Raw genomic sequence first — 24,889 nt, 5'->3', positions numbered from 1 at the left:
TTAGTATGTAGTATGGCTTAGTATGCGCGCAGAGTATACATCATTTCATATTTTGCCACGCCCACTTCCGCCTCCAAAATTTACAAAAAAACGATTTCCTCCAGTAGTTTTTTGACTATCGCATTCAAATTCAGACTAATTAATCTTATCTATTTCTACCAAACTACCAAATTTTATTGAATTCGGACTAGAAACATGCAAAATATGCGTATGAACGTAGGCCAGAATTGGCTGTTGGCTAGTGGCGGCGCTAGAGTGCTCGTATGTTTGTAGAGTGAGCGAGATAGCACATAGTATGAAGCATGTAAAAACAATAGACATACATTTGGTTTTCGAAATTTAAAAAAATTTGTTTCACCTGGTGTATGGTATACCCAAGTCGACTTACTTCATTAAATTTATAGAACATTTTTAGCATACTTCTTTGGGCAGTTTTATTCTAAAACTTCAATTCCTTAATCGCCATTTCCATTGGACTATGGACGATCAGACGAAAAAACACTGTCTTCCTAAGTGAATTAAAGCTACTGATACTGATTTTTTGTATTAAGCATTTTATTTGGTTATTAATACGCGTGTGGTTTACAATACAAATAATTGTTTTTGTTTTTCAATATTTCTTGCATGTTTTAAACACAAATATATATATGTATATATATATATATATATATTTAATTCGTATTTTATTTAGATCCCATTACAATGGTGATGTTAAAATTTTATATCCTGCAACATGTGCATTGAGATTACGAAAATTAGCTGCGGTAGTCGTTGGCTCTGTTGGTATGTGTGTGTATGTTGGTGTTAGCTCTACATATATGTATGGTTTTAATGTATGTGTATGTATATCTGTAAATCGTTTTTTGTATATTTAATTGTATGTTAAATTTTCTCTATGCATTTCTATTGATCTTGTAATATTGTATATTTTAGGTATGTATATATATTTCTTTGTTAAAATATGCAAGCGTAAAAATCTGCTTGGTTTTTCGTTTTTCATTTTTTTTTTTGTTTCTTTTTGTTTTTTTTTTTTATTTTGTAAAAAAAAAATAAATTGAGACTTTAAAAGCATTTTGCTTTGCCAGGCTTTGACTATAACTTTACGTCCCCGTTCCACAACATGCGCTCATACATCATTTTGTATAATTTGCTTAAATTAATCTACCATAATAAGCGACTCATTCAATAATTGTTTCGTACATATAATAACTACATCAAATAAAAGCAAAGATATTTTTATATTTCGTTTTAATCTTTTTGGTTTGTTTTTGTTGAAATTTTAGTTATTGTTGTTATCCATTGCAACGCGGTAGCATAAAAGCTTTGGAATGGAAATTAGAGATTTAGCTTTTGTTTGTTGGTAGCGTTTTTCTTTCATTTTTTTGTATTTTTTGTTTTGTTGTTTTTTTTTTTTTTTGTGTAATATTTTAAACATTAAAGCCAATAATAGAAAATGCATGGACAGCTAATGTCTATGTCCATGTATTTTGCGATTTTTTTTCGTAGTTTTTATAAACATATAAAATATATTATTCATTTAAAAACTCGTATATGCATTTCAAATTCATTAAGAATGTGAGAGTAGATGGAAAATATTAAATATTTAAATATTTTTATGTTTTGTTGTTGTTGCTGTCTTTTTTTATTTTTATCCTTGTCGAGTTTTATAATAAAGTCGGTGATTTTCAGATCGGGCTGATTCAGGTGCAGATTAATATCTGTTGCTGTTGTCACTCCAGAAGCCTTAGTTTAACCCCTTGTCTGCAAGAGCAAAAAAATTATAATTGTTTTGGCGAAAACGTATTCATTTTATTTATCTTCTAATTGGGAAAGGGGCAAGGGCGGCGGAGTACATATGTATGGATACATCATACTCATACAACTTTTTTTCACTTTCAAATTGAGCTCTGCGTCCGTACGTATGGACCAAGTAAAAACTAAAATCAAATCAATAATAAGAAGCTGTGAAGCCTTGCCTTGTAATGCTTACCTAGCCAAATAATTTTTGTGTCACTGTTCAAGACCCAAAATTTCTTAAAAGTTCTGTTTGTTAGCGCTTTATTTGCGCTGTTGCTGTTGTTGTTGTTGCTGTTGTTGCACCCTTTGATCTGCATCATCCTCCACCACCGTCGACTCATCGTGCGACCAAAAACTGGCCGACATTTGCGATGACGACATAGCACCCACACCGGGAAACGAATCCTCCATGAGCGTACTAGAAGCACAGCTGGTGACGCTGCCCGACATTTGTGAATTACCCGCACTAGTTTGATACGTTGCCGTAGTGCCAGCCGAACTGGTGGTTTGCTCAATGCATAGATTTAACGAGTCCACCGAAATATCTTTTGACATGCCGCTTTCGTCTAAGGGGATCTCTTGTACACCTCCGCTCACCGTCGTCGTGGTAATCACACGCGTAACCGTGTGCTCATGTCCGTCAGCATCCGTGCTGGTCGTTGTGGTTGTAGTTGTGGTCGTTAGACCATCACCCAATGTCACACCTCCGCTGCTGACGAACTTGGACATAAGATCCAGTTGCTCGTCGCCAAAGGACTCAATGCTCTCTTGTCGTGAGTGTCGTTTATCAATTTCCAGCGAATCGATATCAGATCGTGTAGTGGCATCCTTCGATATATCGAAACTCTCAATGCTACTTGTCATCATGTCGTGGCTTTTACTTATCTCCATGCTATCGATACTATCCTTTTCGGAGTCTAGACTATCAATCTTTGATTTTGAATCCGGTTCAGTGGCGGATAGTTCGCTAATTTTAGCTGAATTACCACCGGCCTTGGTATCACTATCATCGCGTTCAAGCTTTTGTTTGAACAGTGCCTCAATGGACTCGGCCTGACCCGTTGGCACGACCTCGGTGCGTGTTACTGTGCGAGTGACTTTGGTAACCATTATATTGCCACCGGCGGCACCTTTATCGCTGCCATTCGATTTGTTAGACTCGTCGGAGCGGGACAAAAGCGCAGCTTCTTCCTTGGCTTTGATTTCAATAAGATGCGCTTCAATGCAGGCATTTTCCAGGCCCTCAAATTCCTTTAAACTGGATATGGATACATCGTCACCTGGAGCTGTACCGCTTCCACTATGACGGACGACATAGCGGCGTGTAAAACTCCCGTTGCTCGAGTCTGTGGAACCTTGGTGTGTGCGATTTCGATTTTCCAGGGAAATAGCTTGCTCGAGAGATTCGAATTCCTGCAGACTACTCATGGATACATCGTCGTGTTCGCCACGTGAGTGATATCGCCTTGCTGCTAACACATCGTACTCAGGAGTGCTTGAGAATGAATCCTTGAAGCTGCTAATGCGACTGCTGCCCACTTCAAATTCGCCATCCTCCTCCTTAATGTCCTCGAGTACGGCTCCGGTAAGATCATAAGGATAACGTAACTGATTATCGGTTAACTGCATCTCGACCCAGCGCTTATTTGCTGCTGCTGTATCACTTGAATCGCTCTCCTCCTGTTGCTCACTGCTGCTACTTGCTCCCGTTGGTGGGCTCTCCTCAAATTCAAAATTCAAATCATCCTTATAGAGCTGTGATCCAAGTTTGGGATCTGCTGGCGCCGATTTAATAATTATTTTCTCCACATCTTCGTCATGCTTTTGTTCGTATTTCGTAGGTTTTATCTTCATGCTCTTGCCACCCAAATCAACTTCATTGGCCTCTTTGGCTACTTCCTCAATTATGACGAATTCATCAGAGATATCGGGTTGTTCGACCATTTCAAATGAGTCCGGAGAATCGGGAGCTCGATGATCATCGTATTCGGCACCAACTTCAGCACGCTTAAGTTCCTCTAGTTTTTGTTTATATTGCTCTTGTACGCGTCGCTGAAAGTCTTGTTCTTTTTCTTCAGCCAGAGCTTTTTGATAGAGGGCAGTATCGCTAGCCTTATGCAGTTCCTCCTCAGTTCGAACTTTATAGAGAATCTTTTCGGGGAATTCATCGGCATCTTCCTCCAAAATAGGTGATTTCACATCTTCGGTTACCATAATATCTGGTATATTTGAATAATCTTGCATATTTTGCGATGGCCGGCGCTCTTCTAGCAGAGCTTCAGCTTCAAGTTCTTCAGTAGCACTATCCTCAACAATAACCTCCGCCACTAATTGGGAAGGGGTAAATGGCCGTTTCTCTAGCTCGCTGCTGTGATCCATTTCAGCTGCGGCTTGTTTCTTCTTTTTACTCTTACGCTCCTTTGGCGAACGGAATTGTCGAGCATACTCCGATTCATAGGGATCTGTATCGGATTCACTTTCCGATTCCTTGCCCTCGCCTAGTAATGCCACCTCCTTATCTAGATTTTTGAGGGCATCGCCGGAAATGGATGTACTTTCACTTCGTCTATGACCGCGTCTCTTTGACTCGCCACTTGGTGGTGTGCTGGCGTTTGAATCTTGAGGCGAATGCTCTTTGCTCTCCAGTTCGAGCATAAAAGTAGCATCTTCTGGTAATGATGCGCCTGGAACGGGATCATCGTGACCATATTGGAAACCTTCTATACCAGTTAGTGAAGATGAACCGGCCGATCCGATCATATCATCAAAGTTCTCCACTACAGTATCAATATTTGATGTACTGGACATACTGACAGAGAGTATGCTGCCCTCATCCAAACTAGAGGCTAGCTTTGATTCATCAATCGATCGCCTAGCATCACCGTGATACAATAATATGTCCTCATCTTTGTCACTTTCTCGGGGACTATCGGCCTTACTATCCTCTATGGGATAGGCCAGTCCCCAGGTGCGTTCAGATTCTTTGGGCTTGGGATACTCTTCAATGGTAACTGTTTCAACTGTTGGCTCCTCGGTAATCGGTTTGGGCTTGAAAATCATCTCCTGGGAGCGTTTCATTAGGCTCTGTTGCTCTGTTATCGGATATACTACACCGGTTAAATCCTGGCTCTCATCACTATCGTCATCGTCGGCACGTAAGTCACGTAAATGAGCAAGTTCTTCAGCTTCCAACGCATCAGCTTCCGTTGAAGATGCTACCAATGTCTCAGATAGCTCTGAAACATCGATACTGGCCAAGTTGGCAGAAGTCTCTGACTGTGAGTCCAAACTGCGCATACTCTCGTGCGAGCTAAGACTTTTTCCACTGCTACTGCCAAGAGTGCTGACAGCACTAATATATTCGGTACCCTCGCGGCATGTGGATGTAAAATCTCGAGCCGTTTGATATTCACTCGAAGTGCCAGTTCCACCGGTAGTCGATAGCAGGTTCTCTACATCCGATGATAAGGGTCGACTCTGCGTTTTGTCAAAACTCTTGTGGTAGCTGTCGCTCGAGCTAGAAGTATCAACATCGGGTATAGACCAACGATTAGTGGAATCTGTTAGAGATTCAGTTTGCAGTCTATGAACTACTACATCCAAAGGTCTGATTGATTGATCTGAAACAACTTCCTCTAAAGCGCTTGTTGTGGATATTGTGGATTTATCCAACTCCTCAGCCACTACACTAGCTGTTGCTAACTTTTCTGTATAGTAGTCCTCCATAGAGCTGAAATCCTCGGCTGTCTCTGTGGAAATAAATCCCAGGGATGCTTGCTCTTCTTGCTGAGCCATGTGCTCCTCCATTGAACTTAGATCTTCTGCCGTTCCGGTTGAGACAAACCCCAGAGAACCGTGTTCATCACGTCTTGACTCCACTCGACTGAACACATCTTGAGCATAATGCGCCATGGCAGCTTGCTTGTTGAGAGTCTCTTTAATTGTTGTATCGAACAAGCCCTCTGGAGGTTGTGTACTATCAATTAAGGATGCTTGTAGATCGGGTATACCAATAAATGATGATATATCCTCGCTTTCGGCGCCTGCATGGATCGTTTGGGGTGGTAGTGAAGCATTTAATTCAAAATTCAATGGCAATTCTATAGATTTTATGGATTCTTCCAATATTTCACTTGGAACTACTTCTTGAATTTTGGAAAGAGAATCACTGTCTATAGTCTCATCTATATTACTCTTAACACTTGTTGCTTCATGTTGCTGTGGTGAGTGAACTACCTTTGGCTTGCCAACTGTGGGTATATCTTTTTCCGATGTTTCCCACTCACTTTTTTCCAAGGGCAACTCAAATTTATCAGTTGACATTACCTTTTCGGCAATCGTATTCACTATCTCGGGAATTTCCTTGCTTGACTCATCGGGATCTTCACTACTGGATGGTGCTATCTCAATGACAGCTCTTCCACTGGATCCAGTTGATGTTGTGAGACTTTCCTCTGTCGTTACTTTCGAAAGTTTTGGCTCGCCAGACCTGTCTTTATCAGCATTCTCCAGTTCGAGAAGGTCGTTTCTTGTTTCGGAACCCTGTCTAACTATCTTATTATCCAATGCAGCGGGATCGTCGCGTTTCATAGTTACGAACTCTTTAAAAACATCATTAGCTTCATCAGAGTCAACTGAGACTTCCTTCATCAGTGATATATCTTTGGCATCAAAGCTCAATTCTCCAGGAGCCTCTTCCTCCTGAGGCGTTATACTGGCCGACTTTGTTGTGGTCTTGGTAATGACATTTCGACTTGATTCCCCAATATAAAAGCTAGTAGTTTTTTCTGCTCCCTCTGATTTCTCGGTATCGGCATCATCAACGGATATTTCGCTTGTCGGCTCAAAACTCTCTGTATGATCCTCTGAGGCTGTTGTTGTTGTATTGGTCGTAGCTGTTGTAGTGACTAAATCTCGCAATTGCGAACGGATGGACAACTCTGTGGATGGTTCATCTGTCTTCGAGAGCTCCTCGGTAAAATCGAAACTACGCAGACTAACGCTATCTGATTGTTCACCAAGGGCGGCTAGGTTTTCAACCTGTTCCGTATGCTTGATGGGGGCACGTGGCTTTGGAACTGGTACAGCTGCATCAATGCTTATATCAATTGGTATATCGGGTTTTTGCTCTTGACTTGGAATGGTTGTGCTATCGGTATCTTCGGAAGCGGGGGAGCTTGCTTTGAGTACGCGAGGTTTTGGTGTGGGTGTGTCGTGGCTGGTGCTCGTGGTCGTGATTATACTAGTAGTGGTATCTACCACCGTTTTAGCTGCTGTATCTGTTGTGGTTGTGGTTGTTACAACAGCCAATGGCGGTACGGGAGTGGTTTCGTTTGAGATGGGTATATCGCCGCCTGTTTCTACAAAACAATGGGTGTGAAAACAAAAGCAATTTTAAAAAGTGTCGTGAAAGTCGAGAACAAAAAATGAGGAGGAAGAAGAAAAACGATTATACGATATTAAAAGACAGGAAACATAAACAGTTTTTTTGATGAACAGAGAGAGCGATAGAGAGAGAGAGAGAGAGAGAGATAGAGAAAGGGGGATAGAGAAGACAAATGCATTCAAATGAACAGTTTATGGTGATGGCAAGTGTGGTATTTTTTTAATTAAATTTGCCAAGAGGTTCATTGGATAGAATACAAATTTCCGCATGCTTACTGTTTATAGTTTAAATGATTTGAATATGAATGCAAAACAATAACAAAACAAAATTTAAAACGTAAAACATTAAATGCAATTAGAGCTCAACTTGAACAAAAAGTTTTTGTGTTGCCGCCAGTTTTTTTTTTTTTTTTTGTTAATATTTTACATATCTAGATTTAGTTATTTTGTTTTTTGTTTTTGTAATCTACGCAAAAATCACCAATTTAAGCACAAAAACCAAAAATTATAGAAATGTTTTATGCGATTGCATTTGCGTTTTGCAATATACCTGAAATTAATTCTTGCATTTGCATATCATTATCGGGCGTTATTTGATTCTGCCCCATATCGGCCATTGTATTTGTTGTGGGCGATACACTATCATCCCAACTTAGCTTCGAAAATTCACCCTGTAAGATGCTAATTTCGTCCTCCTGTACAGCCGTTTCGAATGCCTCATCAAATTGAACACTGACATCGACATCAACATCCACATCAGCAACAAGTTTCTCAATTTTATGATCGATGCGTCTAGATCGCATAACCAATTTGTCATCATCTACACTAGACACTACTTGGTATGGGTACATGGAACAATGGAGGAGAGGTAAGAGGTAAGCAGGTAGGTAAAAACAATACAAATGAAATGATTATAGATCTAACTAACGGACTAGAGATTTTAGCTGCTAAATTCCTCAATCTAATCCTATTTTTAGTCTATGTATATTATACTATATGTATGTATGTATATATCTTTATTTTCTATGACTACCTGCTGCCATTTTCACACTAGATATTTTTACCTTTTGACGTTGATGAAGTTGCGGTAGCAACATGGAAAAGTGGTTGTGGCTGTGGCTGGGGCTGGGGTTGAGGCTGGAGCTGGACCTGTTGCTGCTCTTGGAATTGTATGGTTGTTGTCGCAATTGGTGTATTTTGAACATGCAAGGGCAAATGTATGTGCTCATCGGTGAAACTCATATTATCATCAAATGATTTGCCCGACATTGATTCAATGGTCGGTGATTTAATGACATCCACACCGCCAATATCATCGCATGTAATGGCATAATTTTCACTCTCTGAATTATATTCCTGTTTAGCAGACTCATGGCCATTGGGTCGTTGGCCAAGTATTTCGACACTCTCTTCGAGTACACGGTCGACAAGGACAGTGGCTTCCTCGCGAATTCGTGCAACAAGATCTGCTTCATTTTTATTATCATTACCATTATCATTATCAATATCATCTGCAACTGCAACAGTATTATCATCTTCACCTTCACCAACAACTTTAACATCACCTGCAAGACAATTGCACATATTGATTGGTAGATAGAAATTGGATAGATTTGCAAGCTTGGAAATCATGATCAGCGACATGAAAAGCAACAGCGATTGCGATCAATATAATGTATTTATTTATTTATGTAATGTGCAATTTAATGTGACTTAGCATGATGGATTATTTATGTAAATGCGTTGAATGCGGTGAAGTTGGTGAAGATGTGCGACAATAAAACATACATATGTATTCCCCTGCTTAAGTATGTATATCAAGGGCAGCAGCTTTTTTGTTTTGTATGAGCTTTAATTGCGTTTAAGTTAATAATAAACAAAATAAATATGATTAAGTAATTGTAAGCACTATGAAATGTTTGCTTAAACCATAATAAGTGGGTATTTTATATTAAATATATGATTGCTAATCTATTACATACCTTGTGAGATCTTTTTAATATCCAGTATGGACGAGTCAATTGTTTTTTCTTCAATGGTTTCTGCAAAAATAAGATGAACGATTAACAATCTTTCAAAAGTGTTGTGTGTAAAAATGGGGGAAACATAAAAATATCCTAAAACTACTTTAATGATACTCTACAAAGAAAAATGATAAAATGAACGATTACGCAGACTCAAAAACAAGGACGAGAACAGAACAGATCCCAAAGAACTTTTTGTTAGCATTAGTTTTAACAGAATACAAATAGTTAAGTTATTGGTGATGTTAGTTAGTTAATTGGTTAGTTAGTTTAATTAAACGGCGCCTAAGTGACTAAAAGAACTTGTTATTAGTAGTATTAGTAGTAGTAGGTATGACATGGGGCACAGAGTTATGGCAGGAAATAAGTACATAGTAGTGGTAAAAGTAATGCGATTATTTTTCAGGCTGAATTTTGTTTTTTTTCTTTGTTGCTGTGGCAGAAATTTGAACAGAAATTAATGAATAGGTATATATACTATATATTTAACATTGCGTTTACTTACAAAATGGTCGAGTGTATGTGTGTTGGTTTAAGTAAAACTTAAAGGCTATTGTTGAATATGGTTTTTGGATTTGTTTTGGATGTGTGGCAATTGATTTTTTGGGATCGGATTTGATATCAGGAAAGGTGGACACTAATTGCCTCCTCTGGCGGCTGACTCATCAGATTCAACATATTCCACATCGGTATTGGCATCTTTTATTACACCCTTAATATGCAGCTTCTCAGCATCGGCATTAAAACATTGACCGGTTCTCTCATGAACGACCGTATAGCTCTCGTTAAGCATATCATTAAGCTCTTTACTATTGCTATTGGCCACTTGAATAGAGGGGGCTTCGAGGCCATCCTCGGCCTCCGATGGCAGCTGTACGTCCTCAATGTCGGTGTTCTGCTGACTAATCACTTCCTCCTTTTGTAAACGCAAATGAAGTGGTTGTAGTTTTTACCTTGTTGCATGTCTTATCGCACGATGGTGGAATTGGAGATGCTGCATCGGATGCTTCTGAAACATCATCAGTGGATAGGTCTTCGGCATCGGTAAGTTTGTCGGCATTTTGTGATTTGGCTTGCAGTTTCAGTTGATCGACACGTTTTACACCAGGCGGTAGATCACATTCACTCAAATCCATGTCCTCGACATCGGTGACGCCATCCTCCTTAGCTTTGACTACATCCAATAGCTTGTTCTTACCCTTGCTGAGAGTGCGTGTCTTTAGTTTTTTGCGCCGGTTTGTGCCCGCAACGAAAATCTCCTCAACATCAGTTACCGATTCCGCATTTGAAAGTACTTCTAGGCGTTTATTTTGCTGCTGCTTCATCAGTTCATTTGATACGATAACCTCATTTTCGATAAGGCCAGCACCGGCAACTAAAGCATCATCGGCTATCGATTGATTGAGACTCCAGTCCTCGGCACACGAATAGTCCTCTGAGTCAGTGTGTATGGCATCCTTGACATATGGGTTGTAGATGCCGAACTCATAATTTCTATCCATGGGCATGACATTGGTGATAGTGTCACCATATTTGTCTTCCTTAAGTTCCACTACCTCACGATGCGGCAAGGGCAGGGTTTCTGGTGCCACAGCAGCTATTTCGTGCAAAGAGCTGGAAAGGGATGTGTCCTCGCAGAAAATGTCTTCGATGTCTGTGAGACAAGTGCCGTCGTCTCCGGAAGCTAAAATAATGGCACGTGGTATGGGTTGCTCATCGTCCTCCTCGTTGTCAAAACTATCTTCGGCTGCCGAATCATCAATGCCTTCAATATCGGTTAATACTTCATCGTTTTTCCCCGATAGCTGCAGAAAGTGTTTACCCTTTCTCTCACTAACGCAAATTGTTGATTTCGAATTACGACGTGGTTGTCCACTGGCGCTAACAAATGCCACATCTATGGGCGGATAATTGGCATCGCTGCCGCTGGCACTTTGAGCGGCTGCACCTTCAAGCTCAGAGTCGCTGCCTGAGCATGCAATTTGACAAACTTCTTCGCTACCGCTACCAGACACTTCGAGCATTTCATCCTGGGACATGCCACGAACCCCAATGCCAGTGCAGTCGGACATGGCAGAGGCCAAATCGCTAATATCGCTAATCACAGAAACGTCCTCATACTGATCAGAGTCGTCTTGATGTTTTTCACCATCGGCGATATTAACGCGTCCTTGATCACCTACTGCATTATCGAGATCAACACATACGGACTTTTCGAAGCCATAGTCCACCTCAGAATCGGTATCATAGTCCTCACAATCGGTCAGATAATCGGCCAGGCCATTCAAATTTTGTGCTTGCAAAAAGTTACCAGCTTTTATTTCGCAACTCTCCTTGGCATCGTTATCGACAGCCTCCTGGTTTTGCAATCCTTGCTGCAAAAACTCACGCAAAGATAATTTCAATTCGGGATATGCGGTACTTTTTTCTTCATCATCAGAGTCGGTAGCGTAGTCTTCCACATCGGTTACATCGTTTTCAAAAGCATTCGTCTTCGGCTTGGGCTTTGACTGCTGAGGGCCCGAGCTACGTCGTGATCTTGGCTTAAGAACCTCAGCTTGACTGTCAAAATCCTCAACATCGGTAACGCCGCCTGCATCACCATTGCGTCCGTAGTCCATGTCATTGCTTTCAGAATCCTGGGAAGATGATGATGATTCAGAATGGGAAGTGTGCTGTTCGGTTGTTACGGATATAGTTGGGAGTTTTTTCGACATTCTGGTGTTTGTTTTTTGTTCTTGTAGGTTTTAATGTTTTTTGTTATGGCTGATCGGTTATTGATTTAAGTTATTTGCGTTTGCTATTTGTGGAAAATAAGTTTAAAGTTTCGGTTAAGTTGAAAAGCATTTTTATAAACAATATTAATAAGAAAAGTTGCATAAAGTGACAACAAAAGGCCCTAGAAATGATGGGTATCGTAGCTAAACTAGTCTTAATTATTATTATTAGTATTAGTATGTGCGCAATAACTTACAATTAGCGACTTATTTACCTTTCACTGTGCTGCTCTTCTCCACTTCAGTTTCCTGTTGCACAATGCTTTCACTTGCCACATAATGCATTTGCAGCGAAGTGTCTAAAGTAACTCCAGGTACGACCATGCTAGTAGTGTGTTGGTAGTGATGATGTTGCTGATGCTGGTGTTGATGCTGGTGCTGATGTTGATGATGATGCTGATGCTGCTGGTGCTGTTGTTGGCGACGGAGCGTCTCCTCGATCAGGGCTAGGGGGCTCCTTGTTGGCTTCGGGGAACCAGGACTGGCGGCCAAAAGACGCTCAGGATCGGCAGTGCCAAACATTGGCAGGGCAACCGAATCGGAGAGACTAGAATCGGTGGTATCGATGAAGCTTACATCAAATTCGTTAACGCAACGTTGTTGATCGCTTGTTGATGGCGGTCGCACTACCATGGTCGTGTGCTCAACATCAAATTCGGGCTGACGGTATACAACTTCCAAAGGCCTATCTGGTCCAAATGTCTTGGTAAACACCTCGCTGGTAAGGACCTTGCGACTATTGCTGCCGCTACCGGAGGATGATGAGGTAGAGCTTTTTGTACTATCACTTGATTTTATGGAACGTATGGTTATCACCTCGCAGTCGTCGTCAATGTGTACAGTGCTAACAGCACTTGTAGTTGCTATTGGCTCTCGATGCACACGCACTGTCGACGTAGATGTTGGGGCCTTCTCTTTTTTTGACGACAGCTTAAGATTGGTCATATCCTTATCAGTCTTGCGACTGACTGTTACTGAACGTACACTTCGCCGTGTGCTGTTTGATGAGCCGCTGGCACTCGTTGAACTTGACTCGTTCATTGTGTCTTTCATCTGTTTCTCAAGTTTCGGCTCTATAGAACTGCGCGCTGTTCGTTTGGGGGTCATTGTTTCGGTCGGTTTACTTACTGTACGCCTAACTATTTTCTTATTGTCTACCTGAGGTTTCGTAACGGTTTCATCACTTTTACCCATTGGCTTAGTTGCAGTCCGGGCTATGGAAGATGCGCTAATTGGAACTTTAGTACGCTGTATGCTAGCTATCGTTTTCTTTTTCAATGCTATCGCCTGCTTGTTGTTGTCAGTTTCTATGGAAGTCCTATAGGCAATGGTTTTATTTATATTAGCTGATTGTGTCTTCATACTTTTAGTTGTTTGGCTTTTAGAACCTATCACGTTAGTTAATTTATTCTCTTTGGATGTTTGTCGTTTATATAATCGTTCAGTGCTATTCATTGATTCTCTGCTCTCACTTTGCGAACCTCTCTTATTAAGAGCAAGGGGCTGTGGCTGAGACCGGGGTTGAATTTTCTCACTGGTCAATTTCTTAGATGTGGTTTTTGTCAAGGCACTTGTCGTATTTTGTGATTTATATGTATTTTTTGTCTGGTGTGGTGCAGGCGATTTGGGTGGTGCTGGCGATTTCGGTGGTGCCGGCGTAACACTACGACTCTCACCATCAGCATTAAGACCGAATCGCATGCTGTGAGCTAACGTCGGCTGCATATACCTATGAGTGGCTACACTTTCAGTTTTTGTAACACTTTTGCCAACAATCTCTTTATTGGAACGTAAGCTAACCGTTTTTAATTGTTTTGAAGCTTCTTTTTTTGTTGTCGACTTGGTCGTTGCCTGAGCTACGTGTTTAGTTTTAGATGGGGGACTAAACGATCTAATTGAGGTATTATAAGGTATTTGCGTGACATCTGTCTTGACTCTCGGCCTCGGGGTAGTGGCTCTACTGTTCTCGCCTTGTGGATGGCTCTCGTAAAATATAGAACTTGAAGCTGGACTAGATGAACGTTCGAAATGAATTTCACTTATTACTCGACTTGTGGCAGACGCAGAGCTTGTAGTTGTCGAAGTTGAACTGGTTACAGATCGTCTAGACTCGGGTTTAGTTGGTACTCTTTGCTTTGCCGAAAATGCTTTTTTAACGGCTGGCTTCGCCCTAGATAGCGTGTCAGTTTTTTTCTTTGACTTGTCCTCGAAATCCTGTCGGATTCCTGGCCCCTCAATACCGTTCTTACTCTTTATCTTATCATCGGTCTTAGCTTGGGTCTTCCTCGTTACCAAGCTCCTAGACCTTGAACTTACTTCTTTTCTGGGTTTACTTTTTAATGACGCATCTGCTTTCTTTGTCAATTTAGTTTGGGTAATAACACTTTCTTTTTTCAGAGGACTTGATGCCTTTTGCTCTTCATCTAAAGTTACAAAGTAAGCTATGGGCCGTACTTCCCTTCTTAGATCTTCTGTCAACTTACCCAGCATTTTATCGTCTACAGCTGTAGAATGTTCGATTTTGTCTTGGGATGCGTTATACTCAATATTAGCAGACTTTAAGGTTTCCTCCACGATTTGCTGCACTGTACGATTATCTACATTTATTGCTTCTTGGTCGGATTGGTGGAGTCGTTTATGCAATTGTATGTTCCGAAGCGTTTGATCTACAATTTTCTGTACCTCTGCATCACCTTCCCTTAGAGTGTCTTCAACAATTTGTTGTACTGATCTGTTATCATTAGATGCTGCTGTGATTGAAGAACTGATGACTGTTTTGAAAAGTTCTGCTCGCTCATCTTGGGGCTTGGCAATTACAAATTCTTTATCACTTTCATCGTCTGAATAGTCTTTGGGAAATGGTTTTGTGTCAGGAGATTTCTGTTTTTCTTCTACATTTACGTCTTTTGTTTTATCGTCTGTCATAATAGAAGACTTGTCTCCAGGAATAACAGGGACTATTGCCGATGGAACGGGCATAACGGGCTTTTCAATGGGTTTTGAGATACCAAATTCTCCATCACTCTCATCATCTGAATAGTCTTTGGGAGTTGGTTTTGTTGCGTCAACAGGAGATTCCGGTTTCTCTTCTACCTTAAGGGGATCATTTTCGTCTTTTGTTTTATAGTCTGTCGTAATAAACGATTTTTCTCCAGGAATGACTGAGACTATTGCCGATGGAATTGGCTCAACGGGCTTTTCAATGGGTTTTGAGAAACCAAATTCTGCATCACTCTCATCATCTGAATAGTCTTTGGGAGTTGGTTTTGATTTATCAACAGGAGATTTCGGTTTCTCTTCTACCTTAAGGGGAGCTTTGTCTTCTTTAAGGTCAGTAACTGTTCTGGTAATATGCATTTGCTTTGTGTCAAACAATTGACTTGATGTAGTTACAGTACTAATTGTTGATGTAGAACTGATGCCTGTTGTAAAAGATTCTACTGGCGTATCTTCGGGCTTGGGAATTACAAATTCTTCATCACTCTCATCATCTGCATAGTCTTTGGGAGTTGGTTTTGTTGCGTCAACAGGAGATTTCGGTTTCTCTTCTACCTTAAGGTAAGCTTTTTCGTCTTTTGTTTTATCGTCTGTCGTAATAGAAGACTTGTCTCCAGGAATGACAGGGACTATTGCCGATGGAATTGGCTGAACGGGCTTTTCAATGGGTTTTGAGAAACCAAATTCTTCATCACTCTCATCATCTGAATAGTCTTTGGGAGTTGGTTTTGTTCCGTCAACAGGAGATTTCGGTTTCTCTTCTATCTTAAGGGGAGCTTTTTCGTCTTTTGTTTTATCGTCTATTGAAATAGAAGACTTGTCTCCAGGAATGGTAGGAGTGATTGCCGATGGAATTGGCTGAACGGGCTTTTCAATGGGTTTTGAGAAACCAAATTCTTCATCACTCTCATCATCTGAATAGTCTTTGGGAGTTGGTTTTGTTGCGTCAACAGGAGATTTCGGTTTCTCTTCTACCTTAAGGGAAGCTTTTTCGTCTTTTGTTTTATCGTCTGTCGTAATAGAAGACTTGTCTCCAGGAATGACAGGGACTATTGCCGATGGAATTGGCTGAATGGGCTTTTCAATGGGTTTTGAGAAACCAAATTCTTCATCACTCTCATCAACTGAATAGTTTTTGGGAGTTGGTTTTGTTGCGTCAACAGGAGATTTCGGTTTCTCTTCTACCTTAAGGGGAGCATTTTCGTCTTTTGTTTTATCGTCTGTCGTAATAGAAGACTTGTCTCCAGGAATGACAGGGACTATTGCCGATGGAATTGGCTGAACGGGCTTTTCAATGGGTTTCGAGAAACCAAATTCTTCATCACTCTCATCATCTGAATAGTCTTTGGGAGTTGGTTTTGTTGCGTCAACAGGAGATTTCGGTTTCTCTTCTACCTTAAATGAAGCTTTTTCGTCTTTTGTTTTATCGTCTGTCGTAATAGAAGACTTGTCTCCAGGAATGACAGGGACTATTGCCGATGGAATTGGCTGAACGGGCTTTTCAGTGGGTTTTGAGAAACACAATTCTTCATCACTCTCATCATCTGAATAGTCTTTGGGAGTTGGTTTTGTTGCGTCAACAGGAGATTTCGGTTTCTCTTCTACCTTAAGGGGAGCATTTTCGTCTTTTGTTTTATCGTCTGTCGTAATAAACGATTTTTCTCCAGGAATGACTGAGACTATTGCCGATGGAATTGGCTCAACGGGCTTTTCAATGGGTTTTGAGAAACCAAATTCTTCCTCACTCTCATCATCTGAATAGTCTTTGGGAGTTGGTTTTGTTGCGTCAACAGGAGATTTCGGTTTCTCTTCTACCTTAAATGAAGCTTTTTCGTCTTTTGTTTTATCGTCTGTCGTAATAGAAGACTTGTCTCCAGGAATGACAGGGACTATTGCCGATGGAATTGGCTGAACGGGCTTTTCAGTGGGTTTTGAGAAACCAAATTCTGCATCACTCTCATCATCTGAATAGTCTTTGGGAGTTGGTTTTGATTTATCAACAGGAGATTTCGGTTTCTCTTCTACCTTAAGGGGAGCTTTGTCTTCTTTAAGGTCAGTAACTGTTCTGGTAATATGCATTTGCTTTGTGTCAAACAATTGACTTGATGTAGTTACAGTACTAATTGTTGATGTAGAACTGATGCCTGTTGTAAAAGATTCTACTGGCGTATCTTCGGGCTTGGGAATTACAAATTCTTCATCACTCTCATCATCTGAATAGTCTTTGGGAGTTGGTTTTGTTGCGTCAACAGGAGATTTCGGTTTCTCTTCTACCTTAAGGTAAGCTTTTTCGTCTTTTGTTATATCGTCTGTCATAATAGAAGACTTGTCTCCAGGAATGACAGGGACTATTGCCGATGGAATTGGCTGAACGGGCTTTTCAATGGGTTTTGAGAAACCAATTTCTTCCTCACTCTCATCATCTGAATAGTCTTTGGGAGTTGGTTTTGTTGCGTCAACAGGAGATTTCGGTTTCTCTTCTACCTTAAGGTAAGCTTTTTCGTCTTTTGTTATATCGTCTGTCATAATAGAAGACTTGTCTCCAGGAATGACAGGGACTATTGCCGATGGAATTGGCTGAATGGGCTTTTCAATGGGTTTTAAGAAACCAAATTCTTCATCACTCTCATCATCTGAATAGTCTTTGGGAATTGGTTTTGTTGCGTCAACAGGAGATTTCGGTTTCTCTTCTACCTTAAGGTAAGCTTTTTCGTCTTTTGTTATATCGTCTGTCATAATAGAAGACTTGTCTCCAGGAATGACAGGGACTATTGCCGATGGAATTGGCTGAACGGGCTTTTCAATGGGTTTTGAGAAACCAAATTCTTCCTCACTCTCATCATCTGAATAGTCTTTGGGAGTTGGTTTTGTTGCGTCAACAGGAGATTTCGGTTTCTCTTCTACCTTAAGGTAAGCTTTTTCGTCTTTTGTTATATCGTCTGTCATAATAGAAGACTTGTCTCCAGGAATGACAGGGACTATTGCCGATGGAATTGGCTGAACGGGCTTTTCAGTGGGTTTTGAGAAACCAAATTCTGCATCACTCTCATCATCTGAATAGTCTTTGGGAGTTGGTTTTGATTTATCAACAGGAGATTTCGGTTTCTCTTCTACCTTAAGGGGAGCTTTCTCTTCTTTAAGGTCAGTAACTGTTCTGGTAATATGCATTTGCTTTGTGTCAAACAATTGACTTGATGTAGTTACAGTACTAATTGTTGATGTAGAACTGATGCCTGTTGTAAAAGATTCTACTGGCGTATCTTCGGGCTTGGGAATTACAAATTCTTCATCACTCTCATCATATGAATAGTCTTTGGGAGTTGGTTTTGTTGCGTCAACAGGAGATTTCGGTTTCTCTTCTACCTTAAGGGGAGCTTTTTCGTCTTTTGTTTTATCGTCTATTGAAATAGAAGACTTGTCTCCAGGAATGGTAGGAGTGATTGCCGATGGAATTGGCTGAACGGGCTTTTCAATGGGTTTTGAGAAACCAAATTCTTCATCACTCTCATCATCTGAATTGTCTTTGGGAATTGGTTTTGTTGCGTCAACAGGAGATTTCGGTTTCTCTTCTACCTTAAGGGGAGCTTTTTCGTCTTTTGTTTTATCGTCTATTGTAATAGAAGACTTGTCTCCAGGAATGGTAGGAGTGATTGCCGATGGAATTGGCTGAACGGGCTTTTCAATGGGTTTTGAGAAACCAAATTCTTCATCACTCTCATCATCTGAATAGTCTTTGGGAGTTGGTTTTGTTGCGTCAACAGGAGATTTCGGTTTCTCTTCTACCTTAAGGGAAGCTTTTTCGTCTTTTGTTTTATCGTCTGTCGTAATAGAAGACTTGTTTCCAGGAATGGTAGGAGTGATTGCCGATGGAATTGGCTGAACGGGCTTTTCAATGGGTTTTGAGAAACCAAATTCTTCATCACTCTCATCATCTGAATAGTCTTTGGGAGTTGGTTTTGTTGCGTCAACAGGAAATTCCGGTTTCTCTTCTACCTTAAGGGAAGCTTTTTCGTCTTTTGTTTTATCGTCTGTCGTAATAGAAGACTTGTCTCCAGGAATGACAGGGACTATTGCCGATGGAATTGGCTGAACGGGCTTTTCAATGGGTTTTGAGAAACCAAATTCTTCATCACTCTCATCATCTGAATAGTCTTTGGGAGTTGGTTTTGTTGCGTCAACAGGAATTTTCAGTTTCTCTTCTACCTTAAGGGGAGCAATTTCGTCTTTTGTTTTATCGTCTGTTGTAATAGAAGACATGTCTCCAGGAATGACAGGGACTATTGCCGATGGAATTGGCTGAACGGGCTTTTCAATGGGTTTTGAGAAACCAAATTCTTCATCACTCTCATCATCTGAATAGTCTTTGGGAGTTGGTTTTGTTGCGTCAACAGGAATTTTCAGTTTCTCTTCTACCTTAAGGGGAGCTTTTTCGTCTTTTGTTTTATCGTCTGTCGTAATAGAAGATTTGTCTCCACGAATGACAGGGACTATTGCCGATGGAATTGGCTGAACGGGCTTTTCAATAAGTTTTGAGATATCAAATTCTTCATCACTCTCATCATCTGAATATTTCGGTTTCTCTTCTACCTTAAGGGGAGCTTTTTCGTCTTTTGTTTTATCGTCTGTCGTAATAGAAGATTTTTCTCCAGGAATGACTGAGACTATTGCCGACGGAATTGGCTCAACGAGCTTTTCAATGGGTTTCGAGAAACCAAATTCTGCATCACTCTCATCATCTGAATAGTCTTTGGGAGTTGGTTTTGTTTTATCAACAGATTTTGGTTTGTCTTCTACCTTAAGGGGAGCATTTTCGTCTTTTTTTTTATTGTCTGTCTTAATAGAAGACTTGTCTCCAGGAATGACAGGGACTATTGCCGATTGAATTGGCTGAACGGGCTTTTCAATGGGTTTTGAGAAACCAAATTCTTCATCACTCTCATCATCTGAATAGTCTTTGGGAGTTGGTTTTGTTGCGTCAACAGGAGATTCCAGTTTCTCTTCTACCTTAAGGGGAGCATTTTCGTCTTTTGTTTTATCGTCTGTTGTAATAGAAAACTTGTCTTCAGGAATGGCAGGAGTGATTACCGATGGAATTGGCTGAACGGGCTTTTCAATGGGTTTTGAGATACCAAATTCTTCATCACTCTCATCTTCTGAATTGTCTTTGGGGGTTGATTTTATTGTATCAGCAGGTGATTTGGGTTTATTTTCTGCCTTTACTGGAGCTTTGTCTTCTTTAAGGTCAGTGAGTGTTCTGGTAATATGAATTTGCTTTGTGTCAAACAATTGACTTGATGTAGTTACAGTACTAATTGTTGATGTAGAACTGATGCCTGTTTTAAAAGGTTCTACTGGCTTATCTTCGGGCTTGGGAATTACAAATTCTTCATCACTCTCATCATCTGAATAGTCTTTGGGAGTTGGTTTTGTTGCGTCAACAGGAGATTTCGGTTTTTCCTCTACCTTAAGGGGAGCTTTTTCGTCTTTTGTTTTATCGTCTGTCGTAATAGAAGATTTGTCTCCACAAATGACAGGGACTATTGCCGATGGAATTGGCTGAACGGGCTTTTCAATGGATTTTGAGAAACCAAATTCTTCATCACTCTCATCGTCTGAATAGTCTTTGGGGGTTGGTTTTGTTACGTCAACAGGAGTTTTTGGTTTCTCTTCTACCTTAAGAGGAGCTTTTTCGTCTTTTGTTTTATCGTCTGTCGTAATAGAAGATTTTTCTCCAGGAATGACTGAGACTATTGCCGACGGAATTGGCTCAACGAGCTTTTCAATGGGTTTCGAGAAACCAAATTCTGCATCACTCTCATCATCTGAATAGTCTTTGGGAGTTGGTTTTGTTTTATCAACAGGAGATTTTGGTTTGTCTTCTACCTTAAGGGGAGCATTTTCGTCTTTTTTTTTATTGTCTGTCTTAATAGAAGACTTGTCTCCAGGAATGACAGGGACTATTGCCGATTGAATTGGCTGAACGGGCTTTTCAATGGGTTTTGAGAAACCAAATTCTTCATCACTCTCATCATCTGAATAGTCTTTGGGAGTTGGTTTTGTTGCGTCAACAGGAGATTCCAGTTTCTCTTCTACCTTAAGGGGAGCATTTTCGTCTTTTGTTTTATCGTCTGTTGTAATAGAAAACTTGTCTTCAGGAATGGCAGGAGTGATTACCGATGGAATTGGCTGAACGGGCTTTTCAATGGGTTTTGAGATACCAAATTCTTCGTCACTCTCATCTTCTGAATTGTCTTTGGGGGTTGATTTTATTGTATCAGCAGATGATTTGGGTTTATCTTCTGCCTTTACTGGAGCTTTGTCTTCTTTAAGGTCAGTGAGTGTTCTGGTAATATGAATTTGCTTTGTGTCAAACAATTGACTTGATGTAGTTACAGTACTAATTGTTGATGTAGAACTGATGCCTGTTTTAAAAGGTTCTACTGGCTTATCTTCGGGCTTGGGAATTACAAATTCTTCATCACTCTCATCATCTGAATAGTCTTTGGGAGTTGGTTTTGTTGCGTCAACAGGAGATTTTGGTTTCTCTTCTACCTTAAGGGGAGCAATTTCGTCTTTTGTTTTATCGTCTGTTGTAATAGAAGACTTGTCTCCAGGAATGAAAGGGACTATTGCCGATGGAATTGGCTGAACGGGCTTTTCAATGGGTTTTGAGATACCAAATTCTTCATCACTCTCATCATCTGAATAGTTTTTGGGGGTTGATTTTATTGCATCAGCAGGTGATTTGGATTTATCTTCTGCCTTTACTGGAGCTTTGTCTTCTTTAAGGTCAGTAAGTGTTCTGGTAATATGAATTTGCTTTGTGTCAAACAATTGACTTGATGTAGTTACAGTACTAATTGTTGATGTAGAACTGATGACTGTTTTAAAAGGTTCTACTGGCTTATCTTCGGGCTTGGGAATTACAAATTCTTCATCACTCTCATCATCTGAATAGTCTTTGGGAGTTGGTTTTGTTGCGTCAACAGGAGATTTCGGTTTTTCCTCTACCTTAAGGGGAGCTTTTTCGTCTTTTGTTTTATCGTCTGTCGTAATAGAAGATTTGTCTCCACAAATGACAGGGACTATTGCCGATGGAATTGGCTGAACGGGCTTTTCAATGGATTTTGAGAAACCAAATTCTTCATCACTCTCATCGTCTGAATAGTCTTTGGGGGTTGGTTTTGTTGCGTCAACAGGAGTTTTCGGTTTCTCTTCTACCTTAAGAGGAGCTTTTTCGTCTTTTGTTTTATCGTCTGTAGTAATAGAAGACTTGTCTCCAGGAATGACAGGGACTATTGCCGATGGAATTGGCTGAACGGGCTTTTCAATGGGTTTTGAGATACCAAATTCTCCATCACTCTCATCTTCTGAATAGTCTTTGGGTGTTGATTTTATTGTATCAGCAGGTGATTGGGGTTTATCTTCTGCCTTTACTGGAGCTTTGTCTTCTTTAAGGTCAGTAAGTGTTCTGGTAATATGAATTTGCTTTGTGTCAAACAATTTACTTGCTGTAGTTACAGTACTAATTGTTGATGTAGAACTGATGCCTGTTTTAAAAGGTTCTACTGGCTTATCTTCGGGCTTGGGAATTACAAATTCTTCATCACTCTCATCATCTGAATAGTCTTTGGGAGTTGGTTTTGTTGCGTCAACAGGAGATTTTGGTTTCTCTTCTACCTTAAGGGGAGCTTTTTCGTCTTTTGTTTTATCGTCTGTCGTAATAGAAGATTTGTCTCCACGAATGACAGGGACTATTGCCGATGGAATTGGCTGAACGGGCTTTTCAATGGATTTTGAGAAACCAAATTCTTCATCACTCTCATCGTCTGAATAGTCTTTGGGGGTTGGTTTTGTTGCGTCAACAGGAGTTTTCGGTTTCTCTTCTACCTTAAGAGGAGCTTTTTCGTCTTTTGTTGTATCGTCTGTCGTAATAGAAGACTTGTCTCCAGGAATGACAGGCACTATTGCCGATGGAATTGGCTGAACGGGCTTTTCAATGGGTTTTGAGATACCAAATTCTTCATCACTCTCATCTTCTGAATAGTCTTTGGGGGTTGATTTTATTGTATCAGCAGGTGATTTGGGTTTATCTTCTGCCTTTACTGGAGCTTTGTCTTCTTTAAGGTCAGTAAGTGTTCTGGTAATATGAATTTGCTTTCTGTCAAACAATTGACTTGATGTAGTTACAGTACTAATTGTTGATGTAGAACTTTTGCCTGTTTTAAAAGGTTCTACTGGCTTATCTTCGGGCTTGGGAATTACAAATTCTTCATCACTCTCATCATCTGAACAGTCTTTGGGAGTTGGTTTTGTTGCGTCAACAGGAGATTTCGGTTTCTCTTCTACCTTAAGGGGAGCATTTTCTTCTTTTGTTTTATCGTCTGTCGTAATAGAAGACTTGTCTTCAGGAATGATAGGGACTATCGATGGAATTGGCTGAACGGGCTTCTCAATGTGTTTTGAGATACCAAATTCTTCATCACTCTCATCATCTGAATAGTCTTTGGGAGTTGGTTTTATTGCGTCAACAGGAGTTTTCGGTTTCTCTTCTACCTTAAGGGGAGCTTTTTCGTCTTTTGTTTTATCGTCTGTTGTAATAGAAGACTTGTCTCCAGGAATGACAGGAGTGATTGCCGATGGAATTGGCTGAACGGGCTTTTCAATGGATTTTGAGAAACCAAATTCGTCATCACTCTCATCATCTGAATAATCTTTGGGAGTTGGTTTTGTTGCGTCAACAGGAGATTTCGGTTTCTCGTCTACTTTAAGGGGAGCTTTTTCGTCTTTTGTTTTATCGTCTGTTGTAATAGAAGACTTGTCTCCAGGAATGAAAGGGACTATTGCCGATAGAATTGGCTGAACGGACTTTTCAATGGATTTTGAGAAACCAAATTCTTCATCACTCTCATATTCTGAATAGTCTTTGGGAGTTGGTTTTGTTGCGTCAACAGGAGATTTCGGTTTCTCTTCTACCTTAAGGGGAGCTTTTTCGTCTTTTGTTTTATCGTCTATTGTAATAGAAGACTTGTCTCCAGGAATGGTAGGAGTGATTGCCGATGGAATTGGCTGAACGGGCTTTTCAATGGGTTTTGAGAAACCAAATTCTTCATCACTCTCATCATCTGAATAGTCTTTGGGAGTTGGTTTTGTTGCGTCAACAGGAGATTTCGGTTTCTCTTCTACCTTAAGGGAAGCTTTTTCGTCTTTTGTTTTATCGTCTGTCGTAATAGAAGACTTGTTTCCAGGAATGGTAGGAGTGATTGCCGATGGAATTGGCTGAACGGGCTTTTCAATGGGTTTTGAGAAACCAAATTCTTCATCACTCTCATCATCTGAATAGTCTTTGGGAGTTGGTTTTATTGCGTCAACAGGAGTTTTCGGTTTCTCTTCTACCTTAAGGGGAGCTTTTTCGTCTTTTGTTTTATCGTCTGTTGTAATAGAAGACTTGTCTCCAGGAATGACAGGAGTGATTGCCGATGGAATTGGCTGAACGGGCTTTTCAATGGATTTTGAGAAACCAAATTCGTCATCACTCTCATCATCTGAATAATCTTTGGGAGTTGGTTTTGTTGCGTCAGCAGGAGATTTCGGTTTCTCGTCTACCTTAAGGGGAGCTTTTTCGTCTTTTGTTTTATCGTCTGTTGTAATAGAAGACTTGTCTCCAGGAATGACAGGGACTATTGCCGATGGAATTGGCTGAACGGGCTTTTCAATGGGTTTTGAGATACCAAATTCTTCATCACTCTCATCTTCTGAATAGTCTTTGGGGGTTGATTTTATTGTATCAGCAGGTGATTTGGGTTTATCTTCTGCCTTTACTGGAGCTTTGTCTTCTTTAAGGTCAGTAAGTGTTCTGGTAATATGAATTTGCTTTGTGTCAAACAATTGACTTGATGTAGTTACAGT

General features: G+C 40.4%; 3 protein-coding genes across 3 annotated transcripts in view; all 3 read right to left on the bottom strand.

Annotated features, from left to right (window-relative positions):
- Positions 1-534: 534 nt before the first annotated feature.
- Ank2 (Ankyrin 2) overlaps positions 535-24,889 on the bottom strand; it is a 70,297-nt gene continuing 45,942 nt past the window's right edge. Inside the window, 5 exon segments of the mRNA XM_068293370.1 lie at positions 535-1,761; positions 1,991-7,157; positions 7,733-8,002; positions 8,247-8,747; positions 9,165-9,224. Coding sequence (XP_068149471.1) covers positions 2,059-7,157; positions 7,733-8,002; positions 8,247-8,747; positions 9,165-9,224 — 5,930 coding nt within the window. The 3' untranslated portion in view covers positions 535-1,761; positions 1,991-2,058.
- Positions 6,994-12,338, bottom strand: LOC137579575 (uncharacterized). The gene is given in 5 exon segments (XM_068293357.1): positions 6,994-7,157; positions 9,165-9,224; positions 9,712-10,149; positions 10,151-12,006; positions 12,199-12,338. Coding segments are annotated over 2 exon segments (2,079 nt in total). The 5' UTR covers positions 11,924-12,006; positions 12,199-12,338; the 3' UTR covers positions 6,994-7,157; positions 9,165-9,224; positions 9,712-9,843.
- LOC137580330 (titin homolog) overlaps positions 12,587-24,889 on the bottom strand; it is a 30,313-nt gene continuing 18,010 nt past the window's right edge. The window contains exons 3-4 of the mRNA XM_068294326.1: positions 12,800-24,853; positions 12,587-12,731 (exon numbers count right to left, since the gene is read on the bottom strand). Of these exons, the coding sequence (XP_068150427.1) occupies positions 12,720-12,731; positions 12,800-24,853 (12,066 nt within the window). The 3' untranslated portion in view covers positions 12,587-12,719. The remainder of the gene's footprint in view (positions 12,732-12,799; positions 24,854-24,889) is intronic.

This window comes from Drosophila tropicalis, unplaced genomic scaffold (assembly GCF_018151085.1).
Source record: "Drosophila tropicalis isolate 14030-0801.00 unplaced genomic scaffold, ASM1815108v1 contig_1190, whole genome shotgun sequence".
Lineage (NCBI taxonomy): Eukaryota > Metazoa > Arthropoda > Insecta > Diptera > Drosophilidae > Drosophila > Drosophila tropicalis.
The sequence above is the reverse complement of the archived record's forward strand: the minus strand, read 5'-3'. Positions and strand labels throughout refer to the sequence as shown.